This window comes from Trichosurus vulpecula, chromosome 2 (assembly GCF_011100635.1).
Source record: "Trichosurus vulpecula isolate mTriVul1 chromosome 2, mTriVul1.pri, whole genome shotgun sequence".
NCBI classification, from domain to species: Eukaryota; Metazoa; Chordata; class Mammalia; order Diprotodontia; family Phalangeridae; genus Trichosurus; species Trichosurus vulpecula.
The window spans coordinates 188,550,553-188,576,284 of record NC_050574.1 but is presented as its reverse complement, the minus strand read 5'-3'; the positions used below and the strand labels follow the sequence as shown (position 1 = coordinate 188,576,284).

Genomic DNA, 25,732 nt, shown 5'->3' with positions numbered 1-25,732 from the left:
CTAGTGCTGTGTCCTGCACACAGGAAGCACTTATTAAATGCTTTTTACTAATCCTATGAGAAAAGTCTACAATTCTTTACCTTCAGATTATGATTTAAAATTAGATATACCCATTTCATTAAAAAGCATTCAAAATCTATGTAAATGGTTATTATATTGATGTGTCAAAATAACTTACACTAAAATTCCCTAAACTCTCCTCAGAAATTTAGGAGTCGGTCAATTCTACAAATTGTATCAACATATATCAATCTTTTATTATTCTGGTTTATCCAGTGTGATACCTGGATGGCAATCCGTGTCTTATGACCAAGATATAGGTTGTTTGCTCCCTACTACCTCCAGCTAAGCCTTCACTCCTGTTTAGGGTAACACTATTCCTCAACTGACCTACTCCAAATCTGTTCACCCATCCTCTATGTCCATTCTCAAACTCCTCTATAGTCACAAACTTTTCCTCCAGCATCCTTTCTATCTTACCACTTTAATGGAAATCTAGTTTCATGATGAGGACAGCACAACCTTCACAACAGTATCCATTGGCAGGTACTCCCACTCCCGACAACTCAGATATATGAGATGTATATGAGAGTGGTTGGCATCTTGGTGGTGAAGTGGATACAGCAACAGACCTTGAATCAAATCTGACCTTGGCCATTTACTAGCTGTGTAACTCAAAGCAAACACTTAACTTCTGTCTGTCTTAAGTTGGGCTGTGGTGAAGCTCAAATAGGATAATATACGTGAAGCACTTTGCAAACCTCTTAGTGTCATAAAAAGGACGTTATTACTATTATTATTTTTTTAGTAGAGGTAGTAGTAGTAGCAGCAGTAATAGTATATTCTTTGTTCCCCAATTCTACTGCCTAACAAGTCTCAGGGATGTGCATAATCTGCCTTTTAAATTAATTTTCTTACATTAACAGGCATTTATTTTCTCCCCTGCCCTTCTTTCTGTGACTCTCCCTACTAGGGAAAAAAAATAAAAGAACAAAACATGCAATCAAGAAAAATAAATTCCCACATTGGCCAACCTCTCAGCATCCAAGCCACTCTCCCAACTTACTCAATGCCTAACGCTTACCTCAAACGATCCTTCCTTCCAGCCTATCCACTGCTCTCAACCTCAGGAACTTCAAATGCTCTTGTTGATAAGGTAATACCTTCAAAATACAATTCCTCTTACTTCTACTGATTCCTTTCCTATATTAATCACTTCAGCTATAAACTGAGACAATCACACCTTCAAACTTGCTGTCACACCAATTCCTATATCCTAAACTTTGAAATTACACTCTCCAACAAAAAAGACCCTTCCTAACCTTCTCACTCTTTTCATCTCATACTAAACCTAAGCTTTACTCTTGCTGTGATCATCAGTGCCTTAGCTCCTCTTTGGACCCTCTTTCCTATTCTCCATCTCCCTACCCCGGTTCCACTTATCTTCATGCCTAAACTCTCAAGTACCTAGAATAGTACTTTGCATACAGCAGATGCTTAATACTTGTTGAATGAATTTGAACTGGCCTACCATTAACCAAGATTTACTCACTCCTTGGACCGCTACTTCTTCTTATCCTACTAATACAGAATTTTGGGTAAACCTGACCATTTTCTCCCTTCCAGTCATGTTCATGTAATGTTGAGCACTTGTGGTCATGAACTCAAATTCATTTCACTCTCTAAAATTTGCTGCATAATTCAGGGGAGTCCTTATTGTTTCTCATCAATTCTGTTAACTGATTTCCTGGCTAATTCCCCACTCTCACTGGTCCAAACCTTTTCACCTCTCCTCAATCCTCAATCACATTCCCAACCACGAGGAGTTGTTTTTCCAAACTTTCTCAGAATCGCTTACTCTCTTTACTCCTCAGAAAGGAATAAAGAAATTATACCTACTCTTTCTTAAGGCTAATCCCTTTTGATTTCAAGTCTCCACCATTCTCACACATCTTTATTCTCTCCAACTTGACTAGCTCTTTCCCATCAGTGTGGCATTGTAGAAAGAGCACTGGTCTTGAACACTTGGAATCAAATTCCAGGACTGCTTCTTATTACATGGGTGACCTTGAGTAACTCACTTAGGTTCTCTGGGCCTCAGTTTCTTTATCTACAAAATGAGGGGTTGGAATAGAGGAGGAGGGCCCTTTTCATGTTAAATCAATGATCCTACGTCACTTCATCTCCTGATGTGTCAGTAACTCCAAAAGGTACAAGTGGCATGGGCCAGGGTAGGTCATCTAATCTCTCTGAAACTCAATAACCTTGTTTGTAAAATGAAAACAATACCTGCACCAACCATACTTCCTAAGAAGTCTGGCGGTACAATGGATAGAATGGATAAACTTGCAATCAGGAAGACCTTGGTTCAAATACTTCTCAGACACTTACTATCTGTGTGACCCCGGGCAAATAAATCTATCCAGGGGTGGGGAACCTGTGGCCTCGAGACCACATGTGGCCTCCTAGGTCCTTGGGGGCAGCCTTTTGACTGTGTTTAAGTTTTACAGAACACATCCTTTTATTAAGGGGATTTGTTCTGTGAAGTTTGGATTCAGTCAAAGGGCCACACTTGAGGACCTAGAGGGCCGCATGTGCCCTCGAGGCCACAGGTTCCCACCCGACTTAATTTCTGTCTCCCTCACTTTCTTCTATAAGATGGAGATAAATAACAGCATCTATCTTCCACGGTGGTTGTGAAGATAAAACAAAATTACCTATATAAAGCACAGTGCAAACCTTAAAGCACTATATAAATGATAGCTATTATGATACCCTTGTGGGTGAAGTAATTTGTGAATTTTAAAGTGCTCTATAAATGTGAATTATTTTGTTCTCATCTTGTTTGATAGTTATTATACTCAGGTTTTCCCAACATTAGAAAAGTCCTTCCCTTGATCCAACTACTACACCAACTTCTTTCCTCCACTTCACAACTCCATTTCTTAAAAGGTGCTAACATCAAATATGTTTGCTTCCTCATCACCTTTTCTCCAATCCTTACAATCTGGCTTCCATTTCTACTGCTTTACTGAAACTGCTCTCTTAAAAATGTCCCATTACCACCTAATTAACAAATCCAGTGACCATTTCTTGGGTCTCATCTTCATTGGCCTTTGTCCATCATTCAGAACTAATGACCAATTTCTTGTCTTTCTGGAAACTCTTCTTTTGTGGTTGCTATGACACTACACTATCCTGTTTCTCTACTTACCACTCTAAATATTCCTTTTCTCTGGCTCATCTTCTTCCCAACCTCTTAATGTTGATGTTTCTAGATTTTCTGTACTCATCCCCTTTCTACACTCTAACATCTGTGTCACTCTCATTCACCCACATTATTTCAGCTATCACTACTGAGCATGACTTTGGCCTTGACTTCCATTTCCTGAAATCCAGACCCCCATATCTACAAATATTTACAAACCTATCTCTGTTTGGATGCTCCATTATAAACAGCAAACAAATCAGCACTGAAGTTGAAGGAGTTACCTAGATCCCAGTAGGATTGGAAGAGCAAGGTGTGATCTAATTCGATAGAATTTACTTATAGTCGAATGTTTGTACTCATTGCCAATTTAAGGCAGGTGAGTCAACCAGCATTTTATTAATTACTTACTACATGCCAGGCACTGTGCCAGACACTGGAGATACAAAAAAAGGAAAAAAGATAACCCCTGATCCCAAGGAGCTCACAATCCTACGAGGGAGACTATGTACAAACAAACAGGACAAAGAGGAAATAAATCAAGTGAGAAAAGGCACTAGGATTAAAGTAGCTCAGGAAAATCTTTCTGTAGAAGGTGGGATTTTAGTTAGGACTTGAAGGAAGTCAAGCCAAGAAGGTCAGGTGGTAGAGATGAGGAGGGAGAGGATTCCAGGCAGTGGGACCACGCAAACAAGGAGAATGGAGCACTTACCTTCACAGGCTTTTAGTGGATGGCTAGCTCAGTACGTAGCATCCAAAAAACTAAGGTTATTTGAGATGACCTTAACATAGCATCCATAATGAAGGAAATTATATTTCTGCTGCTATGGACACAGTATTCTGAGCATCACATTTTAGGGTAGAAAGTGTCCATATTATAAGGCACCAGGAGAAGGTGACCAGGATGAAAAGGCATTTCCATGTGACCAGATAAAGCTACATAACATCCAGAGCAGAGTAACCAGGAGGGTTATGGGTCTTAAGTCCATGTCATATGAGGATCAGGTAAAGAAAATGGGGTTGTTTAGCCCAGAAGACTCAAAAGGAAAAGTGGTGGCTATCTCCCAGGTTTCGATCGTGTGAAGGAGGGATGAAAATTGCTCTGTTTGTCCCCAGCAAGCAGAACCAGGAGCAATGAGCAGAAGTTAAGAAAAGGAAGATGTTGACGTGCTGTGAGGAAAACTTCCTAACAATTATTGCTGTCTGAAAGTAGGATAGACGGCCTTGGGAGACAGTGGAGCACACTCCTTGGAAGCCTTCAAGGAAGAACACACAGGATCACTTCCCTATTTCTGTCAAAGGCACCACAATCTTTCACCTAGGTTTATGACTTCAGCATTACCCCTGATTCCTCACTCTCCCTCACCCTACTAGTCTAGTTAAGGGCCAAAATCTTACTATTTCTTCCTTCATAACATCTCTCACCTCTGACTCCTTCCCTCCATTCAATCAGCTGGTCCCGACGTGGTCTGCCTGCCTCAAATCCCTCACCACTTTGGTCTCTCCTACAAACTGCTGCCAGGTTAAGCATGGGTCTGACCATGCAACTCCCCCTACTTATCAATCTCAGTGGCTTCCTATTGTCTCTGGGACAAAATGTAACTGCCTCTTTTTAAATTCCTTCACAACCTGGAACTCAGCTACTTCTCTAACCTCAAAGACCATCATGGCCTATCTCACCTTCTGCAATCCAAATGAGTCCTTGTGTGCAATGCCACATCTCCTGCCTTTAGGGAGTGCCTCTATCATCCCACACACTTGTCATGGACTCCCTCTCCTTACCTCAGCTTTGTAAGTACCTCATGAACATTTCAAACTGGATGTCCTAAAGGCATATCAAACTCAACATATCAAAAACAGAATGCGTTATTTTCCCTAAGAAACCCATTGTCTTACCAAACTATCAAGGCTATCACCAACCTTCCAGTCACCCAGGTTTACAACCTTGGAGTCATATTTGACAGTTCACTTATATTCAGTCTATATAACCAAAGAGTAAACAAATCCTGTCACTTCTATTTCTATAATATTTCTTTCATCCTTCCTCTTTTCTCTGACACAGCCACCACTCTAGCTCAAGTCCTCATCACATCTTATCTAGACTGCTTACTACAAGAACCCCCAAAGGGGTCTTCCTGCCTCAAGTCTCTTGACTTTCCAACCCATCCCTGATTCCACCGTTAAAGTGATTTTCCAAGCCTGAACTCTTTAGCTCAATAAATTCCAATAACTCTATTACCCTGACCAAATATAAATTCCTCCCTTTGGCTTTTAAAGCCTACTTGTCAGCATCATGATACATTACTCCCCTTTACATACTCTGAAATTGAGTTCCTATCCTTATTCTCTATTCTACACGCATGGTAACATCAAATTGGACTTAATGATCACTGACTGTGAGACTCCCTTTAGAGCACATTCCACAGTGCAGCCAAGCTGCCATCTTCGCGCCTCTGTGGTTTTTCTCCAGCCATTCTCTTTAAATATCACAGCAATCTCTCCTAGACCTACAACACCTAGCACAGGTTTCTGTCAAGAGGAGGCACCTAATAGATATTTGCTGAACAGATTTGATGCTCCCTTCCATACTGATTCCCTACCTACCTTTGAAAACCTATTAAAAATCACCTCCCTGCTTCCTCTAGTTGGCAATGACCTTTTCCTCTCAAATTTACCAGCAATTCTGTTTAAGTTGTGTACATGTCACATCTTCCTATTAAGCTGCAAATTCTACCTAGGACAATGATTATTTCTTTTCTAAAGAATGCATCTCCCAGGATTAACACAATATTCTGCATGTAAGAAATGGTTGAGGAATTGGAACAACTTTCTTCCAGATTACGTTAGAATAGAATTGTAGGGTAGTAACAGTACGGACAAAAGAGAATGTTCAAAAAGCATTAAAAATTTTAAATAATATATGCTTAGTTTGGCTAAAATGTAGTTTGAAGAACTAGGGACTTTAAAATATTTTTGTAACATACCTTTTAGTTTACTAATTGCTCTATGCAAAGAAAATAGCTTTCCATTTGTGATATTTTATGTATGTGTGGATGATTACTCGCTTTACCTTGGCTAGGTCTTCTTCTATGACATCATTTCTCATTTGTGCAGCATCCAGTTGAGTATAGAATCGAGCACCAATCATTGGCATGATATCATTTACACTTCGTAGCCTGTTTTGGTCAGTCAGCAAATACCTATAAACAATGAAGAGGAGTCACTTGAAGATATCACAATTAAACAGTTGCTATGATACTGGTATAAACATTTTAGAAAGCATTTCATCTTCTAAAAGAAATTATTTTTTAAATTTTAATGGTCATATTTCTTTCCCCTTTAAAATTTTAAGAACCAACGGAGAAGCAGAAAACATACCTTTCCTCTTAATTTCCTGCTGTCATGGAAATAAGAAGGGGAGGTTGGGTAGGGTCAGGTTTAAACTCTTTCCTTTCTCACACTCTTCCTCAAAATAATGCCTGATGAGAAAGCTGTGGTGAACTTTTATTGAAAACAAAAGCTTTTTTCTACTACTTTTGAATGACAACTTTCAAAACCAAAGACTGAGTTTCAATTCGCCTATATCAACTGAGTCACAGCTTTAGAAAGTTAAGACCAGTGCACTGAGACATACCATTATTAATAAGCACCCTGGCTGTCAAAATACAATTTAGGAATCACTACTGTCATAAAATATGAAGGTAAAATATTTAACACTCAAACAAGATACGGACAACTCATCACACCTGAATGTTAACAGAATCAGTCAGACACCTGACACCAAGTAAACCTCCCTCTCTTGCACATCGGTGCTATCAATGGTAGTGCAATGTGGGAAGCCCCCTGTGGTCCACACCTAACAAAATGATTACGGAAAGATCCTGGCCCGTTCAAGGCTCAGTTGGGACAAGTTTAATGCCATGGCCTCAGTTTGTGTATTTGCAGACTGGAGGCAATATATACACAACCTACATCACAGGGTTGTTGTGGGAAAAGTGATTTTGAAACCTTAAAGAGCTATATGGGTGTGAGTTCTTATATACTTGGAAGTTCACTTGTCTGAAACTATACAGTCCCTGAGAAGGGTCTTAACAACACTTAAAGGATTTTGGGAGTTCCAAGTTACTTTGGGAAGATTTTAAAAGGCATATTATTATTTTAATAGAGATTTTCTGATATTTGCTGTAGTGTCTTATAACTCTAAGGAGCTAGGATGCCGCCCACTCCTTCATAATTTCCCCGGATAACTTGGATATAGAACAGGCAATCTATGATGGCTTTGGGCCATAGTAGATTTTCATCAAATCCAATTCAAACCCACTAGCCAGGGCAATCCTACAGGCTTCTTGCTTTATGGCCACAGGACACTCCACTGGCCTATGCTCTTCTAACATATAAGCACTTATAGGTGCTTATAGGCCATAGGACACTCCACAGGCCTATACTCTTCTAACATATAAGCACTTATAGGTGCTTCTATCAAAAAGAGGAATTCTGGGCATCTTTCCTAGAGGCTGCCCAGCTGTCCTTTTGACCAACTTACCAAAAAACTTATTGAACTTAAAAATTAAAAAAAAAACCCTAACATCTACATATTGATCTAATATCCATTAGAGCAGATATTTGATATAAAATTATCTACCTGTAATAAACCTGTTTCATGAGACTAATAGTAATAATTTCAGAAAAAACTCAACATACTTTTACAGTTTTATGATTTTAATTATCAACAACTCATTTGATAATGTTTTTGGATTTATTCCAAGAAGAATATATGGTTAGCAATAATAATGAATAAATTAGAATGCAGGCTTCCTAAAAAATAAATTGTCATTTATTTTTAAAGGGTAAGTCATATAGGTCGTTTCACTATTTCACTATGGAAAAGACGTCTGAATTAATTCTTAAGCCTACATTTTGGTCATAATTTCACAGAGTCTACAATAATCTTTTGAGCTCATTGTATTTAAAACTTACAAAATCAGATTCTTCAGATCAGAGGAATAGTTGATTGTCACCAGTTCCATTGCTTTCTGCAAATTTTCCCGCTGAATTCCTGCCAAAGAGTTGCAAGCCAAAGCCAACACAACTTTTCCTAATGACATCAGATCTGCTTGCTGACATGAAAGAATGAACATAACTTTTAACTTTAATCTCATAGAGATAGATGTTTAATGCATTGATTATTACTTTGCCTTCCAGGAAAGAGCAATGGCACTTCAGTCATTTACATCAAGCAAGTCAAGAGCATTCAAAGTTAAACTACTGAATTACAGATTTCTTTAGGCTCATTTTCATAAAGCTGAAATTTTCCTATTAGAAACTGATTCACAGGTAGCTACACCTTGTTACACATGATTAGCATCATCTGATATATGAAATTTTATACAGCTCTACTAAATCTGGGCGATTTGCCTGCTTATTTAGAGAAAAGGTCCCACTGAAGAACATGACTCTGGCACTACCAGTTTAGAGCCTGATCTCTCCACCGATTCTTATTCTGCAAACCGCACCAACATCCCACCTGTCTTCGTTTCCAAAGAACTACTTTAGGTATTCCCTTACAGGTCTTACGTCCTGTAACAACCCTGGTTTCCCTTTACAAGATTGTCTTTCCTCTCTAACACTCCAGAGATTTAAGAGGATATTCATAGTAGGAAGGGTTTGGGGTGGGGGGAGCCCCCTGTATCTTTAAAGGAACAGAGTGCTCACTCCAAGCAAACTTAATTCTCAGGCGACTGAGACAAATGCAAAGGAGAATGGAGTAATTTCAGGGTTGCTTGTTAACAGAAGTAGAACACAACCCATCAGATAATTTGGTCCATCCTATGACATGAGATGACTTATAACCCAAACTATAGGAACTGGATCTATGATTTCACTGCTATAAGGAACTCCCCTTTACCAATGCAGACTGGCACCTTCCCTAAATCTGAGATTTATGTTTTTAGAAAGTGTTCTAGAACATGAGAGGTTAAATGACTTATCCAGGAACTTCCAGTCTCTGTCAGAGATGGGACTTGAACCCAGGCCTTCCTGACTCTAAGACCAGGTATTTGCCCTGGTCTTACTGTGGTCTCTGCCCTGGTCAAACCATGCTGCCTCTCTTGCTATAGCCTAACTAACTGTGAAGCTAAATATTCACCTATTGAATTTACATAGGATGGCTGGAATCCAACCTACTGGCAGGCGTAATTGCTAAATCACACTGAATATTAAAAAAAATCAGATTAGTGACTTCAAGATATTATCTAAAAGAAATTTTGACACCATATGCCATAACTTGCATGATGATATTCTCAATGAGACACCATAAGTTTAAAAACAAGACAACTTAAGTAATAAAAAAATAGTATACTAAAGCAGGATTTCCCCCAGTTTCATAACTGAAAAAATACTATTCTTTAAAAGTAAAAACTTCACAACAGATTAACAGTTGGGATTGAATATTTTGAAGATAAAGGCTTACCTTCAAGGTAAGTGCTATCAGTAGCCTAGCAAGGGGAAGGAAGTGAAGTGGCACAAGACACAAACGAACTGATACTTGCAATTGTATGTATGAGTGATTCTGGTTAGGCATAAGAGTTTTGCTTAACGATACAGATTTGGGAGCCTGGATTGGGCTGGGGGATAAAAGGGAAGTGGGAGGGCAGGGGTTGAAGAAGAAGAAAGGAGAGAAAAGGTATAATGGGAAAAAATTTTCTGGGTAGTCAGATGGCTCACTGGATGAAGCACTGAGAGCAGTCAGGAAGACCTCAGCTCACATTTTCCCTCAGATACTAGCTGTGTGACCCTTGGCAAGTCACTGAACCTCTCTTGGCCACAGTTTCTTTAGTGATTAAGTGGATATGATGGCTTATAATGTCTCTTCTAGCTCTAAATCCATGATTTTATGAAAAGACTATTGGTCCTGACACTGACATCTGGGGGATACTAACTATGGAAACAGTGCCACAGGTAAGGGAAGGAAAAATTTCTCTTGGGTCACTTATATTTTGGGATATTGAACCAAGAGGAAAAACAATCCTAAGTTGTGTCACTTTGTAACAAAAGCCTAGGAAATGAATATAACAGAAAATACATCATACATAATTTCATTAAATTCTGCAAGTATTCATTGATGCAGACATTTAAATTCAAATGTATGCATCATGAAAATTAAGGTTATTTACTAGTAATTGGAGATATGTGTTTGGCTAGTATGTACCTACCCACTCCATTTCTTCCCCACCCTGAGGACACCCTGAATGTCCAAGACACAGCTGCACCCTATGCTACTGCCCCTATGAATACTACAATGGTTTTGTTCTCTTCCTTCACATTCAGATATGAGACTGGCAGGTAACAGCAATGAGTTGCCTGAACAGGTTTAAAAATAAGTGGATATCTGATTTAAGTGTATTTTTTCTACCATCTCCCTGAATCTGACTCAAGGTAGAAAACTTCACTTTTAAAAAGATATTTAGGGTGACTCTGGGAAATATCAATCCAGGATTGAAATTTATCATCTCAAAAAGGTTTACCATCTCACTGCTTAATTTTAAAATAATATAGTTAACATTACAATATCTCAATAACTTTCCTTTTTTAAAAAAATCATTTCCCATTTGTTATTTTGCTTCTTACCTCCATCTGTTTTTCCCCCCATTTGTTGCATTCTGGAGGTTTCCCCCCAAACTCATTTTCAGTTTCTTCCTGGTTTTCAATTCTTGATTTCTTTCTCTGATTCTATCTATGGCTCTACTTATGTCCATTTTACTGTAAGTCAGTCTCTATTCACGTGTCTGAAACAGACTATGAAAAATAGACTGGAAGAAACAATGCACTCCTTTTCTCATGTACCCTCTTCTCTGTCAATCACACTCCCCCTTCTGTGACTATTTCTTTCCTATCTGTTCATGCTATAAGTTATAAGGAAACAGGTGTGAAGGTATCTCTCTCTTTCTCTCTCTCTCTCACACACACACACACACACACACACGCACGCAAAAGCTGCAAAATCTTTTACTATTTGAGAAACCAAATAAAAAGTAAAAGGTTAGTTAACTAGGCTCCCCAAAACAAAACAAAACCCAAACCCATCTCCTAAAGTTACCTGTCAATATGCACTAAGTGGGCAATAATGCTGGAGCAGTGAGGTAGGAGGGGAGGAAAAGACTGCTGGTACTATTATATTTTCAACTTACAAATCAAGACACTACAAAAGTGAGCTTGAAACGAAGCTATCAGGAGCTCAGAACACATTTACAAAAAAAAGGTTCTTTTTAAAAATTTTAGACTCAAACACCGGAACTCAAATACAGAGTAAAGAAAAAAACATATCATAAATTTAAATACTGAGACTTAAATATAAAGAAAAGCAGGTTCTTAAATAGCTACAGAAGCCTACTTGTTTATCTCATATTATATCTGAAATACCATATTTCTATTTTAAAAGTTAAGGAATATTATGTCTCTACTAACAAATAAAGGAAATTAAATGAAAACTACTTAGCATTTCTTCTGAATGCTGGTATCAGTAGTGATTTCTGCGCACACAAAAGGACTTTTAGAAGCTGACGCCACTAGTTCTTTGCAATGTCTAGCTAATTTAAAATTTCTGACTTGGCTTTTTGTTTAAATACTGAAATCATTAGAATTAGAATCCCTTTTTGGCTCATAAATGGAATGAAAAAAGTGTAATTTAAGGCAGTAAGAGGAACCCACATTGAGGAAAGGAGGACATGCTGGGAAAAAGAAATGAAGACAGATTGTTCCCTGCATTGCCCACCAGGTGACACTGCTGGAAAAAGGCAGCTCAGTAGCTTGATGGTTGGGGATGTGGGAGTGATGTGAGGGTTGGAGAGATGAGGAATCAGTAATAAACTACCACAGGGGTGTACACAACATGTTTGGTCTTTTTAATTCAATGTATTTCCTTTGATTCAGTAAGAAAATTCTGCTTCAGAAACTGACATAAGAAAAAAAAAACCCCACAAACAAACCAAAACACTCTGCTTCTAGCTATTTCCTTTCCCTTTTTTATGTTCTTAAGAAGAATAAAAGGAAAGTAACAACTAAAGTTTCCTGAAATAAAGTTTCAATGTTTTTTCATCTAAACATTTTATAACATACAAATAAGAAAAGCAGATAGTATAACCCAACTGGGAAAAGGATGATTATTTTTCATTGTTCTTTACATGCCAATATATTCTGCTATCAAAGTTGTTTTCAATTAAATCAGTTAATTTTTATTTAAAGAAATAATCTTGTACCTTAGAAAAAGCTTAATTATGTCTTATATCAATGGGCACTTAAATTTATTAACATATCACAAAGTATTGTAAAAGCAAATATTGTGGAAAATAATGAATTTGCTTTAAACTGCTATACAACTATACCTTTAAAGAGTATTCTTCCAACAAGAAAATCAATAGTCTTCAAACCTCTCTCAAAAAAATGGTATGCCTATTCTTTCACATTTTTTAATTTGGAAATTATTTTAAAAAGCAAAACATCCAAAGTCAAGATTATATTGGTTGATACGGGCAGTCACTAACAAGTTAAAATTAACCTTTTAAAAATCAATAAGGTATAAATCGAATCATATTCAAGAAATGAGTTTCAGACTTTGGTTACATCCCTATTATTTGATTCTCAATAGCCTCAAAGGGGCTAGAGAGAGAATTTGGAACTCATAATTTTAAAAAGGACTGTTAAAAAAACAAACACTAAAAAAAATCCTATTTGTAGGAACTCAATTTCTTTAAACAGGCTAGTTCCTCAATAAACGTCCTCAAAATATATAATGAATTTGACTTCCTATTATGCATACTTTAAACTTTATTATTGTTAGGAAGGAAACATAATCCTTAAGATGAAGGTAAGAGACAGGAGAGAAAGGTGTCAGTGACACAGAAAGCTGTTTTTTCTTAAAGTGAATTCAATAGGACCTTCTTGGCAGAAATAAGGAATGGGACTGTGACATGAATAGTAGAAGTAATACATTCATCTGACTGATCATTTTGTGTTTATGTATGTTCAGGTTAATTGCCTTAACCAAAAAAATTTTTATTTCTATTTTTAAGTGGAGTAAATTTAATGAAAAAACTGAGTATATGGTATGTGCCTATACTAGACTGTAGACAACGCAAAGGCCAGATCCAAATTATCTTCCCTAAAAACTGTATCTCAAAAAATGCTCAGCATAATGCTCTATATACAAAAAGCATGTGATATTTGTTGAAATCTAAAGAGGCCTTGGCTGGCATTCCCATTAAATTCTGAATACTCCCAAAGTCCATTCTTGAGGTATTATAACAAGTTTTACAGCCTCAAATTAGAGATAATTGAAAGGTTTGCAAAAGCAAAATAGAGTTTTGAAATTAAATATTATTTACTTTTTAAAAAAATAAGAAAATCAAACAGACCTAGCACAAAATGGTAAAGACCATATCAGTGTTAAACTTACCTGGAATTGAGCCATTAGTGCCAATGGATTATTCTGACTGTTATCAAATGTTAAAACATCAAAAATGCCAGCACAATTTACTCGCAACCTTTAAGAACCAAAGAATTAGGGAAGAGAGACAGAAATCAATTTTCTATTTATATATTTTATGAAATGTATTTCTTCTTGAACTGTCTATAATAAAATTCTTATTTTTCTCAAATAATGGCAGATCTCACTACCAAAGGAATTCAGATAATATCTGGGTTAAACTATGCCCCCTGAAACAACCATATGTCCCAAAAGCTTGATAAAAACACAGCCTTTATGCAGCATGGGTGTTAGAGTCCTATTCTTCTTTTCTCCCTCCTACAGTCCTCTCTCTTCACCTGAATGGTAAGTTCTTAGGCTTTATAAAGAAGGTTCCTGTGTACTTTTTAGATGGTACTAAAAATTATTTTTCATAATTGTGACCTTTTGCTGATAAAATTTTTCAAACACACATCAAATAAAGGAAGAATTCATTCAAAATCATAATTGATACCCGAATAGGATAAAAAGGCAGGATTAAAAAATAAACTACTAATTGTTTAAATATTACTAATTCCTCAAATATTGGTAACTGAGTAGAAAACAACAAAACACAAAGAATGATGGGAGTACCTTGTTTTGCCAGTTATCAGAATCTTTGTTGGGTCCATAACACGACAAGCCAGTCCTGCTGTATGAATAGTTCTCAAAGCAGAGCTGAGCTGGACGACATACGCCCAAATTAGAGACTCTGGCAATAACCCAGCATGCTGTCTTGGTAATGGTCCATCATGCTGACCTAAAAAGCAAAACAAAACAAAATAAAAATTTACACACACACACACACACACACACACACACGACACACACACAACACACACACACACACACACACATTATGTCATAAAGCTTTAATTTCAACCATAAGATTAAAAAAAAATACACTCCAAAATCAGAAAAAGAAAAATAAAGGCATAGCATAACACAGTCTAGCATAAAGTTCTACACACTATAAGAACTTAAGTTGTTAAAAGAATTTAAAAAAACACAGAAAATGATCATTTCAAAACAATAATTTAAAAGATAGATTTGACTAAGATGATAATAATATATAACAAAAGTAATTTAAAAAACCCCAAATTTCAACATTAGGAAAAATCTTTCCATATGCTCTAAAAGCAAGAAATATAATTTCTTCTGTTACTTAAAGAGTCTGTACTTGCCTATCATGGGTATATTCAACAAATGAATAAGTGTCATTTTAATAAGAGTAAGAGCTCTCCCTATTTCACCCAAGAATGTAGTCACTTATACTGATCATTCAGGGAATATTATTGCTGTTGCTTTCTACAGATTAAGTGCTGAACTGCATACATATTCAAGTTTCCCATTCAATTGTGATCATATAGCTCTGTACCTTATAAAGTCACCAATAAAAATATGGAGTCTTGATCAATGGAAAATCAGCAGAGACAATGAACTATTTCAGGGAAAATATTCCTAAACGCTTAACCAGAATCACCAAAAGAGGCAGAAGACAAGTAGAGATGAGTAGGTGACAGTAGCAAATGACAACACAGGAGAAAAAAAAAAGAGGTCACTGTGAAGAACTTCACATAATGGAGTGCCTAGGGACTTGGACACAGGGAAAGGACCTTGATTTTCACAACAATGAGCAATATATCGTTCACATCTTATTACTGGTCATTTTTAAAAAGCTATGTCAGGATTTGATCTTGCAGAGTTAACGAGAGCATTAAGAAATAACCACTCACTCCAAACTACTAGATGCCCTAGGGTTAGACAACAATTCAGGCCAAAAGTAGTCAACAAACATACAAAACAGAGAGGAGCTGCAGAAAAAAAAAAGAATGAAAATAAATGGTTCATAATATCTTTTGGTTCTGGATAATATTTTATGACCTTTCCCTGACCAACCCTTTTTTTTAAAAAGGATGTTTAAGTGATGTCTGCAATCATAAAAAGCTTTCAGAAGCAGGAGTTTTATTTAAAATTGAAAATGACTCTTTAATATTCAGAAGAAAATATTACAGGTACTGACAAATTTTAAAGAGTGGTAATAATCTTAAAAGAAATTAAATTTATAGCAAATAATGCATATTACTACTAAAATACAAAAAGTTATTATCTAGACTTGCTTATAAGCAGTGGCTACATGACACAGTGATAAATAGTGATTTTTAAATGATGCAGTGCCCATGATGCAGGGCACAAAATTTGGCTTTAAATTCTCTTCTAAAGTACTAACTTTTTCCTACAACTTTAGAAACATTACTCTAGACTTCTCAATTGTTAGAATGGTTCTAATCACTCAATTTGTGCCTCAGTCAAGTCAGCAAGCATTTATTAAGCACTTAATACGTGCCAGGAACTACGCCAAGTACTGGAAATACAAAGAAAATAAAAAATGGACACTGCCAGAAAGGAGCTCACAGACTAACTGGGGAGACAACATGCAAACAACTTTGTACGGGCAAATTGGAGGTACTCATAGAGGGAAAACACTACCTGTGGGGATGAAAGAAGTTGGAAAGGTCTCTTGCAAAAGGTAATATCTGGAGGTAGAGATAAGAAGGGACAACATTCCAAGCATGGGAGACAGCCAGTGAAATGCATGAAGCTGGGAGATGGAGGATCTTTTGTGAGGGACTACAAGAAGGCCAATGCTGTTGGACAGTGGAATACAGGGACTGGAAAGGTAGGAAGGAATCAGATTATGAATGGTTTTAAAAATCAAACAGAGGTTTTTATATTTGATGATGGAAGTAACAGGGAGTCACCAGAGTTTACTGAAGGTGGGTGAGGGAGAATGACATTACCAGACCTAAGATTCCAAAAAACCCCTAAAAGCAGCATCAGGAGAGAAAGGAGCACATACAAGGGATGTTACAAAGCTAGGACAGGAAATGGGAAAAGAACAGATTGGGAGATAGGGGTTGGGGGTTGAGAGATTAAAAAACCAAAGATGAGGCTAGGAGGATAGTGGTACCCCCAACTGTAAGGAAGGTAGGAAAGAGAGAGGATGTGGAGGAAAAGATAAGGAGTTCTATTTTAAATATGTTGAGTTTAAGATGTCTTTAGAACATTCAGTTAGAGATGACCAAAAAGGCAGTTGAAGATTCTGACTTAGAAATCAGGAGAAAGATTAGTATTGGATAAATAGATCTGAGAATCATCTGCATAAGCATAAATCCATGAGGGATGAGTTCAACACAAAGCAAAATAGTATATAGTGAGAACAGAACAGGACAGAACCCTGGGGAACACTCATCTTTGCTGGGTATGACTTGGGAAAAGATCCAGCAAAGGAGACTGAGGGAAAGTAGTCAGAAAGGGAGAATAACCAGGAGAGAGTAGTGTTACAAAAATCTACGAGACAGAAGGAGAAGAGGGTGAATAGTATCAAAGGCTACTGAGAGACCAAGAAGTTTGAGTACTGAGAAAAGGCCATTAGTTTTGGCAATTAAGAAATCACTAATATCTTAGGAGAGAACAGTTTCAGTTGAATGATGAGGCTGGAAACTAAATTGAATAGAATTCAGAAGGCAGTAAAAGAGGAGAGATGTGCAGTCATCTGTTATAGATGGCTTTTCTCAAGCATTTTAGCCATGAAAGTGAGGAGAGTTATGGGGTGATAGCCAAGGAGCTGGATCAAGTGAGGATTTTTTTAAGGATGAGGGAGACATAAGCCTGTTTCTCAGGCAGCAAACAATAAGTAGAAAGAGACTGAAGATTGGTGGAGTGAGGATATTAGAGGGGGCAATATGGTGCTGAAGACCACAGATAAAAATGGGATGGAGGATGCACACAGAGGGATTTGCGTTGGCAAGAAGAAGGGCCACCTCTTCATATGAGTCATCAGTGAAGTAGGAAACAGCGAGAGAAGACATCTGAGTGATATAAAATGAGGAGTAGAGGAAAAGAAGTGGCTCTTGGTGAATGGTCTCAATTTTTTTAGAGAAGTGTCAGACAAAGTTCCCAGCTGAGCAGGTAGAAGAATGCGACAATTTGGGAGGGATGCCAAGTTTTAGAATACCTGCTACAGTGAACAAGACAGTGATTTAATTGAGGAGGTGAAAAGAAGTACCCTGCTGCAGTGATGGCCCAGTTGGGGTTGTATAACACAACTTTATAGTACTTGTCTCAGTTAGCAAGGTTTTGTGACTTTCTCCAGTTCTACTCAGAATTGAATTGAATGTAATAGATGGTGAGAGTGGTCCAGAGTTAGTGCTTGACAAGACAAGATCACATAAGGAGGCATGGGAATTGAATGTGCATGATACTGTAGAGTTGAACTGGTTCACCAAGAGTCAAAACAGGTAAAGAAGGGAAGATAATGTAGCCAGAGTAGGGGTAATGGCCTTGGGAAAAAGTGGAGGAACTGGAAAGTCATGATGAGAAAGGGCAAAAGGGCAAAGAGTTGTAAGAAAGAGAGAAAGAAAAATAAAAGATTATTATCAGATATAGGAATTTCAACATCCACAACCATGAAAACAGAGCTAAGATTCAAATTATAACCCTCTCTGTGTACAGTTGAGGAAGAAGTGGAGAAATCATCTCAAAGAAGCTACTGTACCACTAAAAGTATTTTTCAAGTGATGCAACTCCTTCTAACTTTAGGATTCATTCTGTTTCCCAACAACAAAAGCTAGTTAAAATACTACGAAGAATGAAAATTGTATTACCAGTTGCCAAGAGTAAAGTGTCACTGTCAGTACATGAACTCTCTCAGAATACTTTAGAAATAGATAAAATTCACACCTGATCTTTTCTTTGTAAAGTATACAGTACAATATTCTTACAAAGAGATAGTGGGCTGCATCCTAAGAAAACAATTCATGTCTGTGAGAAGCATAGTTTCTAATCATCTCAAAACTAGTACAGTTTGTCATCAACTTTAAATAGTCAACTTAAGAAAAATGGACCACTGGTCTGACACAGCTCCTTAATCTACTTTTTTCACTCATGAAAAAGTTCACAATTTCTTTTAATGTTTCAGGTTGTGGTCACTAAGAAAGTAAAATTTCATATGAAGGCAAAGAAATTTATATTTTAACCTGATGACACTGAATTTTAAAAAATTAGTGACATATTAAATCTATCCCACATTGTGGGTTCATTTAATTATCCAACTGTTTGTGTTATCTAGATTTAGTACAAAAAAGGACTCTTTGCCAAAAGGCTATGGTTTGAAAATACTAGCATGAGAAACTGCTTTGTCTTGCAATTGTACATGCAAAGCATTTTATTCAATTTCATACCACTTGAATATATGATACTTTCAGTTTAAATGTAAGAAAAAAATTGCTACTATTACTAAAGCAGTATTTTAATAATGAGAAAAATTGACAGATTTGTGATAAAAGTGAATATGTGACCCCTGGGAAAATGTTATCATATTTAGCTCAACATACCAAAAACAATAATTACAGAAGTTCCAGAAGAAATCTATAAATTAAAGAAGTTAACAGTCATTTCACAGGTGTTGATTACTAAAATAACCCAAATTCTTACAACCATATTCATCTGTCAAGGAAAAGCTGTACCTATACCACATCCCTTTCAGCAAAATTCTATGTGCTTGCAAATGACATAGCAAAATGGAAAACTATACAACTGACCACACTTTGTGACTGAGAATTTTATGTGAAACAGCCGTGTAACCACAAATTTCTTATTTTAACTGTCAAAAATCAGAGAGTAAAATAACAAGCAAAGAAGGATTAAAAAGTTCTTTAGTTTTTGTTTTGTTGTGTCCCTGAGTAGATGGCTCTGCAACCTGAATACAGTCTTCACAAGACCACAACCTTGAAAACATTTGCTAGATTGTGAATTTAATTTTTAAAAAAACCACAACAGAGGAAAGGACCTCATCACACAAAGATTTGATAAAGGAAAAAAAACACTTAAACCTTTCACTTGCCAAAGAATCAGAAAATAAGATAGCTGGAGTAGAAACTCAGACTCAATAGGTTGAACATCCATTATATGAAAGCACTTTGTATTTCTCATGCATCTGTATGCATTCACTCCCACTACTAAAAGAAATGCTCATTTTCAGAACAGTATTTTTCCCAGACCTTGACCTGAACAGACCTACCATCTTCCTACCAGAAAGTTGACACAAATGAAGAACTCTCTGAAGAAGAAATACCTTTCCTGAGAACCTCAACTGACATCAATTCTGCATCTCCTACCTGTAATGAAATAAAAAAATTCTCTTCACAGGAAAAATAAAACTATTTCCCTCAAATTTTATGTCCACATGAGATCAAAATGGGGCAGCTAAGTGGCACAGTAGATAGAACACTGGGCCAGAAATCAGGAAAGTGTATGTTCAAATCTGGTCACTTAACCCTGACGGCCTCAGTTCCAAATCTGTAAAATAAGCCGGAGAAGGAAATGGCAAACCACTCCAGTATCTATGCCAAGAAAATCCCAAAAGGGGTCATGAAAAATTGGAAACAACTAAAAAAAAAAAAAACAAAAAAAACTAAAACAACAAGAGATTAAAATATTTTATTTCTCCATTTTTCTTATGAACAACTGGCTCAAAGGAACGTGAAAATGAATGGGTCTATGTTTAAATTCAATTTTTCTTGAAGATCCTTTTTAGTATTTATTTTGAAGCATGACATACAAGGCTAACTTTCATTTTTAAAAAAGATATTTAGCGCACTGTTCTTACCCACTTTGATTCTCTTGGGATTTACCATCCCTCTGCTTCTTCATCTATTCTCTAAGCCCACAAATGCATGTCACAGAAAATGAAGTTAATATCTGTTGTTTAACCTTATTTCTTTGAACCACTCTCTACTCAAATGAAATAGTATCCATCAGCTGAAATATTAAGGGTTGTATTTATCCATATCTAATAAACAAACGTTATTCCTCTTCCAGGGAGCATTCAAAAGTTCTTAAAATACACCTTGCTTATCTTTTTCTTACCCCATTTTCTCTTTGTGAAATAGGCATCAGCACTAGGGTCATTAAAGTGTCTGCTTGTCATAGTTTCTCCTCCAGCATGGAAATCATACGCAAACACTAGGGCTTAAAATAAAACACAAACATGCAAATTGTTACTTAAATTTGGTTTCAGTAGTCAAAGGAGCCAACAACAGAAACATAATTACAGGTTACTCACAATGCTCTCCAAATGCTTTAGTGGTAAATACTTCACGCAATGTTACAATATTTGAGTGTTGAATTTTTTTCCACATATCAACCAATACCATACATTTTGTATTAACAAGTCGAAAACCTATCAAAAGAAAAATAAAATTATATTTTTTGCCTTTATAGTCATCAGATAGTGGAAATGTCACATTACAGACTAACAAAAGTGTCTTGATTTATCTTGATTTATAAATTGAAAAATAAATTGTGTGACATTTATTTTAAAGTTAGGCTAACTTGTTTCGTTACCATACATTAAACTTAAATCAATCAACACAACTAGAAATGTTTAAGTCAACTTACATATACTAATATTTAGACAAAGATAAATGAACTTGTTTACCATGTATCCGCCGAAGGCAATAAGGCAGATCATCTTTGCTGTTTACAGCTTTGTAGCATGATGTGATATACCCAAAATTACTTGATTTCTGTATCCGGTTGGGTGGTGGCAGTGGTTCTAAAGGGAAAAGGCTATGGTAGCTGTCGACTTCTGCAGGAACTGCTACAGCAATTTATAGGAAATAACTTTAGACACTTAGCACTTGTAAAGATTCAATAGTATTAAAGAAGACATGAAAGATACTGAAAATCAATCAAGTGTCCAAATATTCTTTACATATTATATAACTTACAGAAAATATTCAGAAATGGTTTTATGAATCAAATTATCTCATTTTGTCTTAAAATAATTTAGCATCTGAAACCCATACCATAAAGTTACCAAAATACAGTTAAGTCCCACACTTTCAGCCAGCATGAGTCTCTCATCTTGGTTACAGACTATAACTCGAGTAAATTAGCAAGGAAAGACAAATATCAGAATATTCCCAATTTTGCTTTTGAGAAAATAACACAGCAAAACTGGAACAGAAAATATTGTACTTTTTATTTTATGCAAAAATAAATTGCTTAAACAAGGGAGAAGAATATGCCCATATCATCTCTCTTGAAAATAGTCATTTAAGTCAGATTTACTGTTCAAACAGATTTCTTCAGTATGGGAAACACTATAGCTGCATATTTATGGCCTGTCCTTAACTTCTTAAAAGACTTGTCTGTAGCACTGGGAGGGCTAACTGAGGCAGGACTTGAACCCACATCTTCCTAATTCCCTAGGCAACCATCTCTATCAACTCTACCACGCTATTTCATAATCACAGCAAAATGCTTTAAAACTGTTACATAAAGTAAAATCACAAAACTAAATCTGGAAGATTTTTTGACTTTACATGTAATCATTGCTTTGAATAGGTAGTCAGCTAGGTGACACAGGGCAGAGAGTGCTGGACTTAGAATCAGGAAGACCTGAGCTCAATTCCAGCCTCTGACACTCACTAGTTTTGTGACCCATCAGTTTCTCCATCTGTAAAAGGGGAATAATAATAGCACCAGCCTCCCATGGTTATTTTGACAATCAAATGAGATAATATATATATAAAGTGCTTTGCAAACTTTAAAGCACTAAGTAAAACCCAGCTATGATTAAGTAGAATAAAAAATCCTATTAGGAATTCTCACTAAAAAACTTTATAGAGGACGTGTTCAAAGTGGTCTCATCTTCTATACATAACTGTTAATGTCCATTCCAGGAAATTTTCAATTTTCCAATTTAAGCAACCAAAAAACAAAGTATAATGAGTATAACACAAATGGCCATTTTCCCCCATCATTTGAGGAGGTAATGATTTGGTTTGAGATTAAAATCTTTATTCTCAGGATGATCTATAAAAATGATTGTAGAAATAATTTATAATTGCATTTACTCAACAAAATTAAGCATGGAATTATTTAGCATAGTTACATAATACCAATGAAAGAATTAAGAAAAAGCAATTTCTATAACAATTCACTCATTCCTGAAGGGCTAACCCACAAGAACGTCCTCTAAACCATTTATATCTTATGTGACCAGTAGCTGTCCAACAACTTCTGGGCAGCAAATTCAACTAATGCGGAAATTTTTTCTGACATCAAACCTAAATTTACCTCTTTCTAACTTCCATGCACTGTTCTTTTTTCTGCTACCAGTAGTTAAGCAGACCAAGTCTACACTCCCTTCCACAAATACTCTAAGACAGTTATGCCTTCCTTGTCCTTCCCCTACATCTTCTCTTCCTCAGGCTAAACAGCCCAAGTTCCTTCAATCACTTATGATGAGGCATAATCCTGAGGCCCTCCAATATCCTCACTGGCCTCTTGACCAACATCCTTCTTAAAGTACCATACCCATAACTGAATGGACCAGATGTGCTCTCTGACAAGGGCAAGGTAGAAAGAAGCTATCATTTCCCTCATTCGGGACACTGTGACTTTTTAGATTCAGTCTAAAATCTCGTTTGCTTTTTTGACTGCCGTATAACATTACTGACTCTGCTGAGTATGTTGCCCATTGAACCCTGCAGATCTTTTGCAAACAAGCTCTTGTTCAGCCACACAATCCAAATCTGACTCATCTATAGACAAACTGCACTTTAAAACAAAAAATAAGGAAAAGCAAGACAATACTAAGCTAAATCATTTAAATTACCTTAACACTATATAAAACTGTATCGTATTATACAAGCAATCATAAGCATGTAATGCAATTATAGTAAATATAATACACAAAGAAAGGCAGTGTGATATAGTAGAGAACCGGCCTTGGAATCAGCAAGAACTGGGTTTAAGTTCTGTCTCAGACACATATCAGATATATGACTCTCTTAACCTGAGAGTGCTAGGCAAATTTCTTAAAAAAAAAAAAAAAAACTTATTAGAAGTGTTTTCAGTCTGGATTATTGGAGACAGCTCCTTGAACACTGATGAAGTCACAGGTTTGAACTCAAAAGAAAAAAAAATACTCCATCTCACACTCTCTCCTTCCCTCTTTTTCCTCTCTCAAGTTAATTTGCTTTTTACCTGGGATATCTGCTTGATCAATTTGAGCCATTGTTATTAAATGCCTGTTAATCAGCTCCTACGGGAAAAAATATAGGAACTCTTATAATATAGAACGTGACTACTGGAACCTCATTTTCTTATCTTAAAACAGGATAAAACAGATATTCAGCTTCCCAGTTACATACATTGTTCATGAAATATAATATTTCTGAAGAGGTAAAAGATCTAGGTTCTGTAATCAGATAAGGCTGTATTCACACTGAGCTGAGTTTTCAGTTCAATAACCTAATATACCTTTTTTTCATTCTGTATGGTTAAATCTAATCTGAAATTAACACAGCTCTATAAAATGCTACATATATAATCCCAGAAACAATACAGCAGTTCATCTTTAACATTTACAGCTTTGTAGACTAATATAAGGTAGATAAAACCATTTGTTTTCTGTTTCTCATTGGGTGTTTAGAAAAGTCCTAAATAGCAGCTATCAACTTCTACACTGTAAGAATTACCAGAATCATTTATAAAGATAGCAGGATTTAGCTCTGGGAAGGGCCTTAAAGATCTCCAAAGCCAACCACCTCATTCTATAGGAGCTCAGAGAGGGTGAGTATTTCCTCAGTCATGAAATCCAGCTGGGAATAGAAGGCCCATCCTCATGAGCTGTTCAATAGAATCCTCTTGTGTATGTATATGAGAGATAGAAAAGCCTGCCAGAGTTTCCTTATCTGTGAAATGAGCAGGGTTGGACTAAATGGCCTCTGAGCTTCTTTAACTCCAATTCTGGCACTATGTTCACTAAACCACATTCCCATGGGAGTTGAGTACAAATCAAAGCTTAAGTATGATATTTTTATGTAAATACCTATTTCAAAAAAGTTGTGCTAATCCATTTGTAAAACACTTAATTTTGTTTCTAAGTTCAGATACTTAAAGTACTTAACAAACATTATGGGTCTATGTATTAGCCAAAAATTACTTACTCTTCACGTACTCAAATTAGCATTAGGTCCACCTTCATTTAAATAAATTATTTAATTGATAATCTAAAAATACTTTCAATCTGCCACACTTAAGGGGTAAATCATTTAAATAGGCTACTATATGTTTTATACTGAAACTCAAACACATCTTCATTTCCCTCTATCAATAAATTTCCTTAAACACACAGCTAGTTCCCAAATATTACAAACAATCAATCCCTTGAAGTGGTCATATTATTCAAATTAGCACTGAATATTGCCATTGAACTAGAATTATTTACCATAGTTTATAAAACCATACCTTATTAGAATACATGGGACTACATCAAGGGATTCATTATACCCAGAGGTATTTAACTGTATATCCATATCAAGTTAAAATGTGTAATTTTTTAGTTTAATTTGTATCTTACTACTGTATTTGATTAAATAGTTACTATCATTTGAGACACTGCTTCCATGCTTCTAGGACATTACACTATTTTATCTGGTTCCTTCTCCCCCAAACTGTAGTAGTTATTTTAAGAATTTCTATTCTCAACTACAAAAGCATACCTGCCGGAGTTCATCAGCCATGAAGAAGGAAGGTGCATTTGCTTTTGGTTGCATATATGCGACATGAGGTGCAGTTGGAGGGTAAATATGATAGTTTGGAAATACCTAAGAGGTGAAAAAAAATAATTAAGATCGCTTTTAAATATAAGACATTATAATTCTGATAAATACATACTCTCTAAAAAAAATAAACATCCCAAGAAAGAGGTGTTTACATTAAACAATCTCAATCGATTTATTTTAATCACATAAATCACTTTAAAATATTAAAATAACTAATGTGAAACAATCTATATATTAACAGATACAGAGTAAGATTTAAGTTTTGGTGAGAAAAAATGAGCTATGCGAAAAAGTGATGTTACGTCTTACGATATTTTGGAAGATTTTTTTAGAAGTGATTAGGTAAAAAAATAGATAAGTAGATAAAAAACAGAAAATAGATAC

The 25,732-nt window shown here is 36.1% G+C and overlaps 1 protein-coding gene across 1 annotated transcript in view; it reads right to left on the bottom strand.

Annotated features, from left to right (window-relative positions):
• Positions 1-25,732, bottom strand: part of PAN3 (poly(A) specific ribonuclease subunit PAN3) — a 146,267-nt gene that overhangs the window by 8,535 nt on the left and 112,000 nt on the right. The window contains exons 8-16 of the mRNA XM_036744623.1: positions 25,286-25,390; positions 23,766-23,823; positions 21,208-21,369; positions 20,833-20,949; positions 20,637-20,738; positions 14,301-14,466; positions 13,659-13,746; positions 8,186-8,325; positions 6,279-6,408 (exon numbers count right to left, since the gene is read on the bottom strand). Of these exons, the coding sequence (XP_036600518.1) occupies positions 6,279-6,408; positions 8,186-8,325; positions 13,659-13,746; positions 14,301-14,466; positions 20,637-20,738; positions 20,833-20,949; positions 21,208-21,369; positions 23,766-23,823; positions 25,286-25,390 (1,068 nt within the window). The remainder of the gene's footprint in view (positions 1-6,278; positions 6,409-8,185; positions 8,326-13,658; positions 13,747-14,300; positions 14,467-20,636; positions 20,739-20,832; positions 20,950-21,207; positions 21,370-23,765; positions 23,824-25,285; positions 25,391-25,732) is intronic.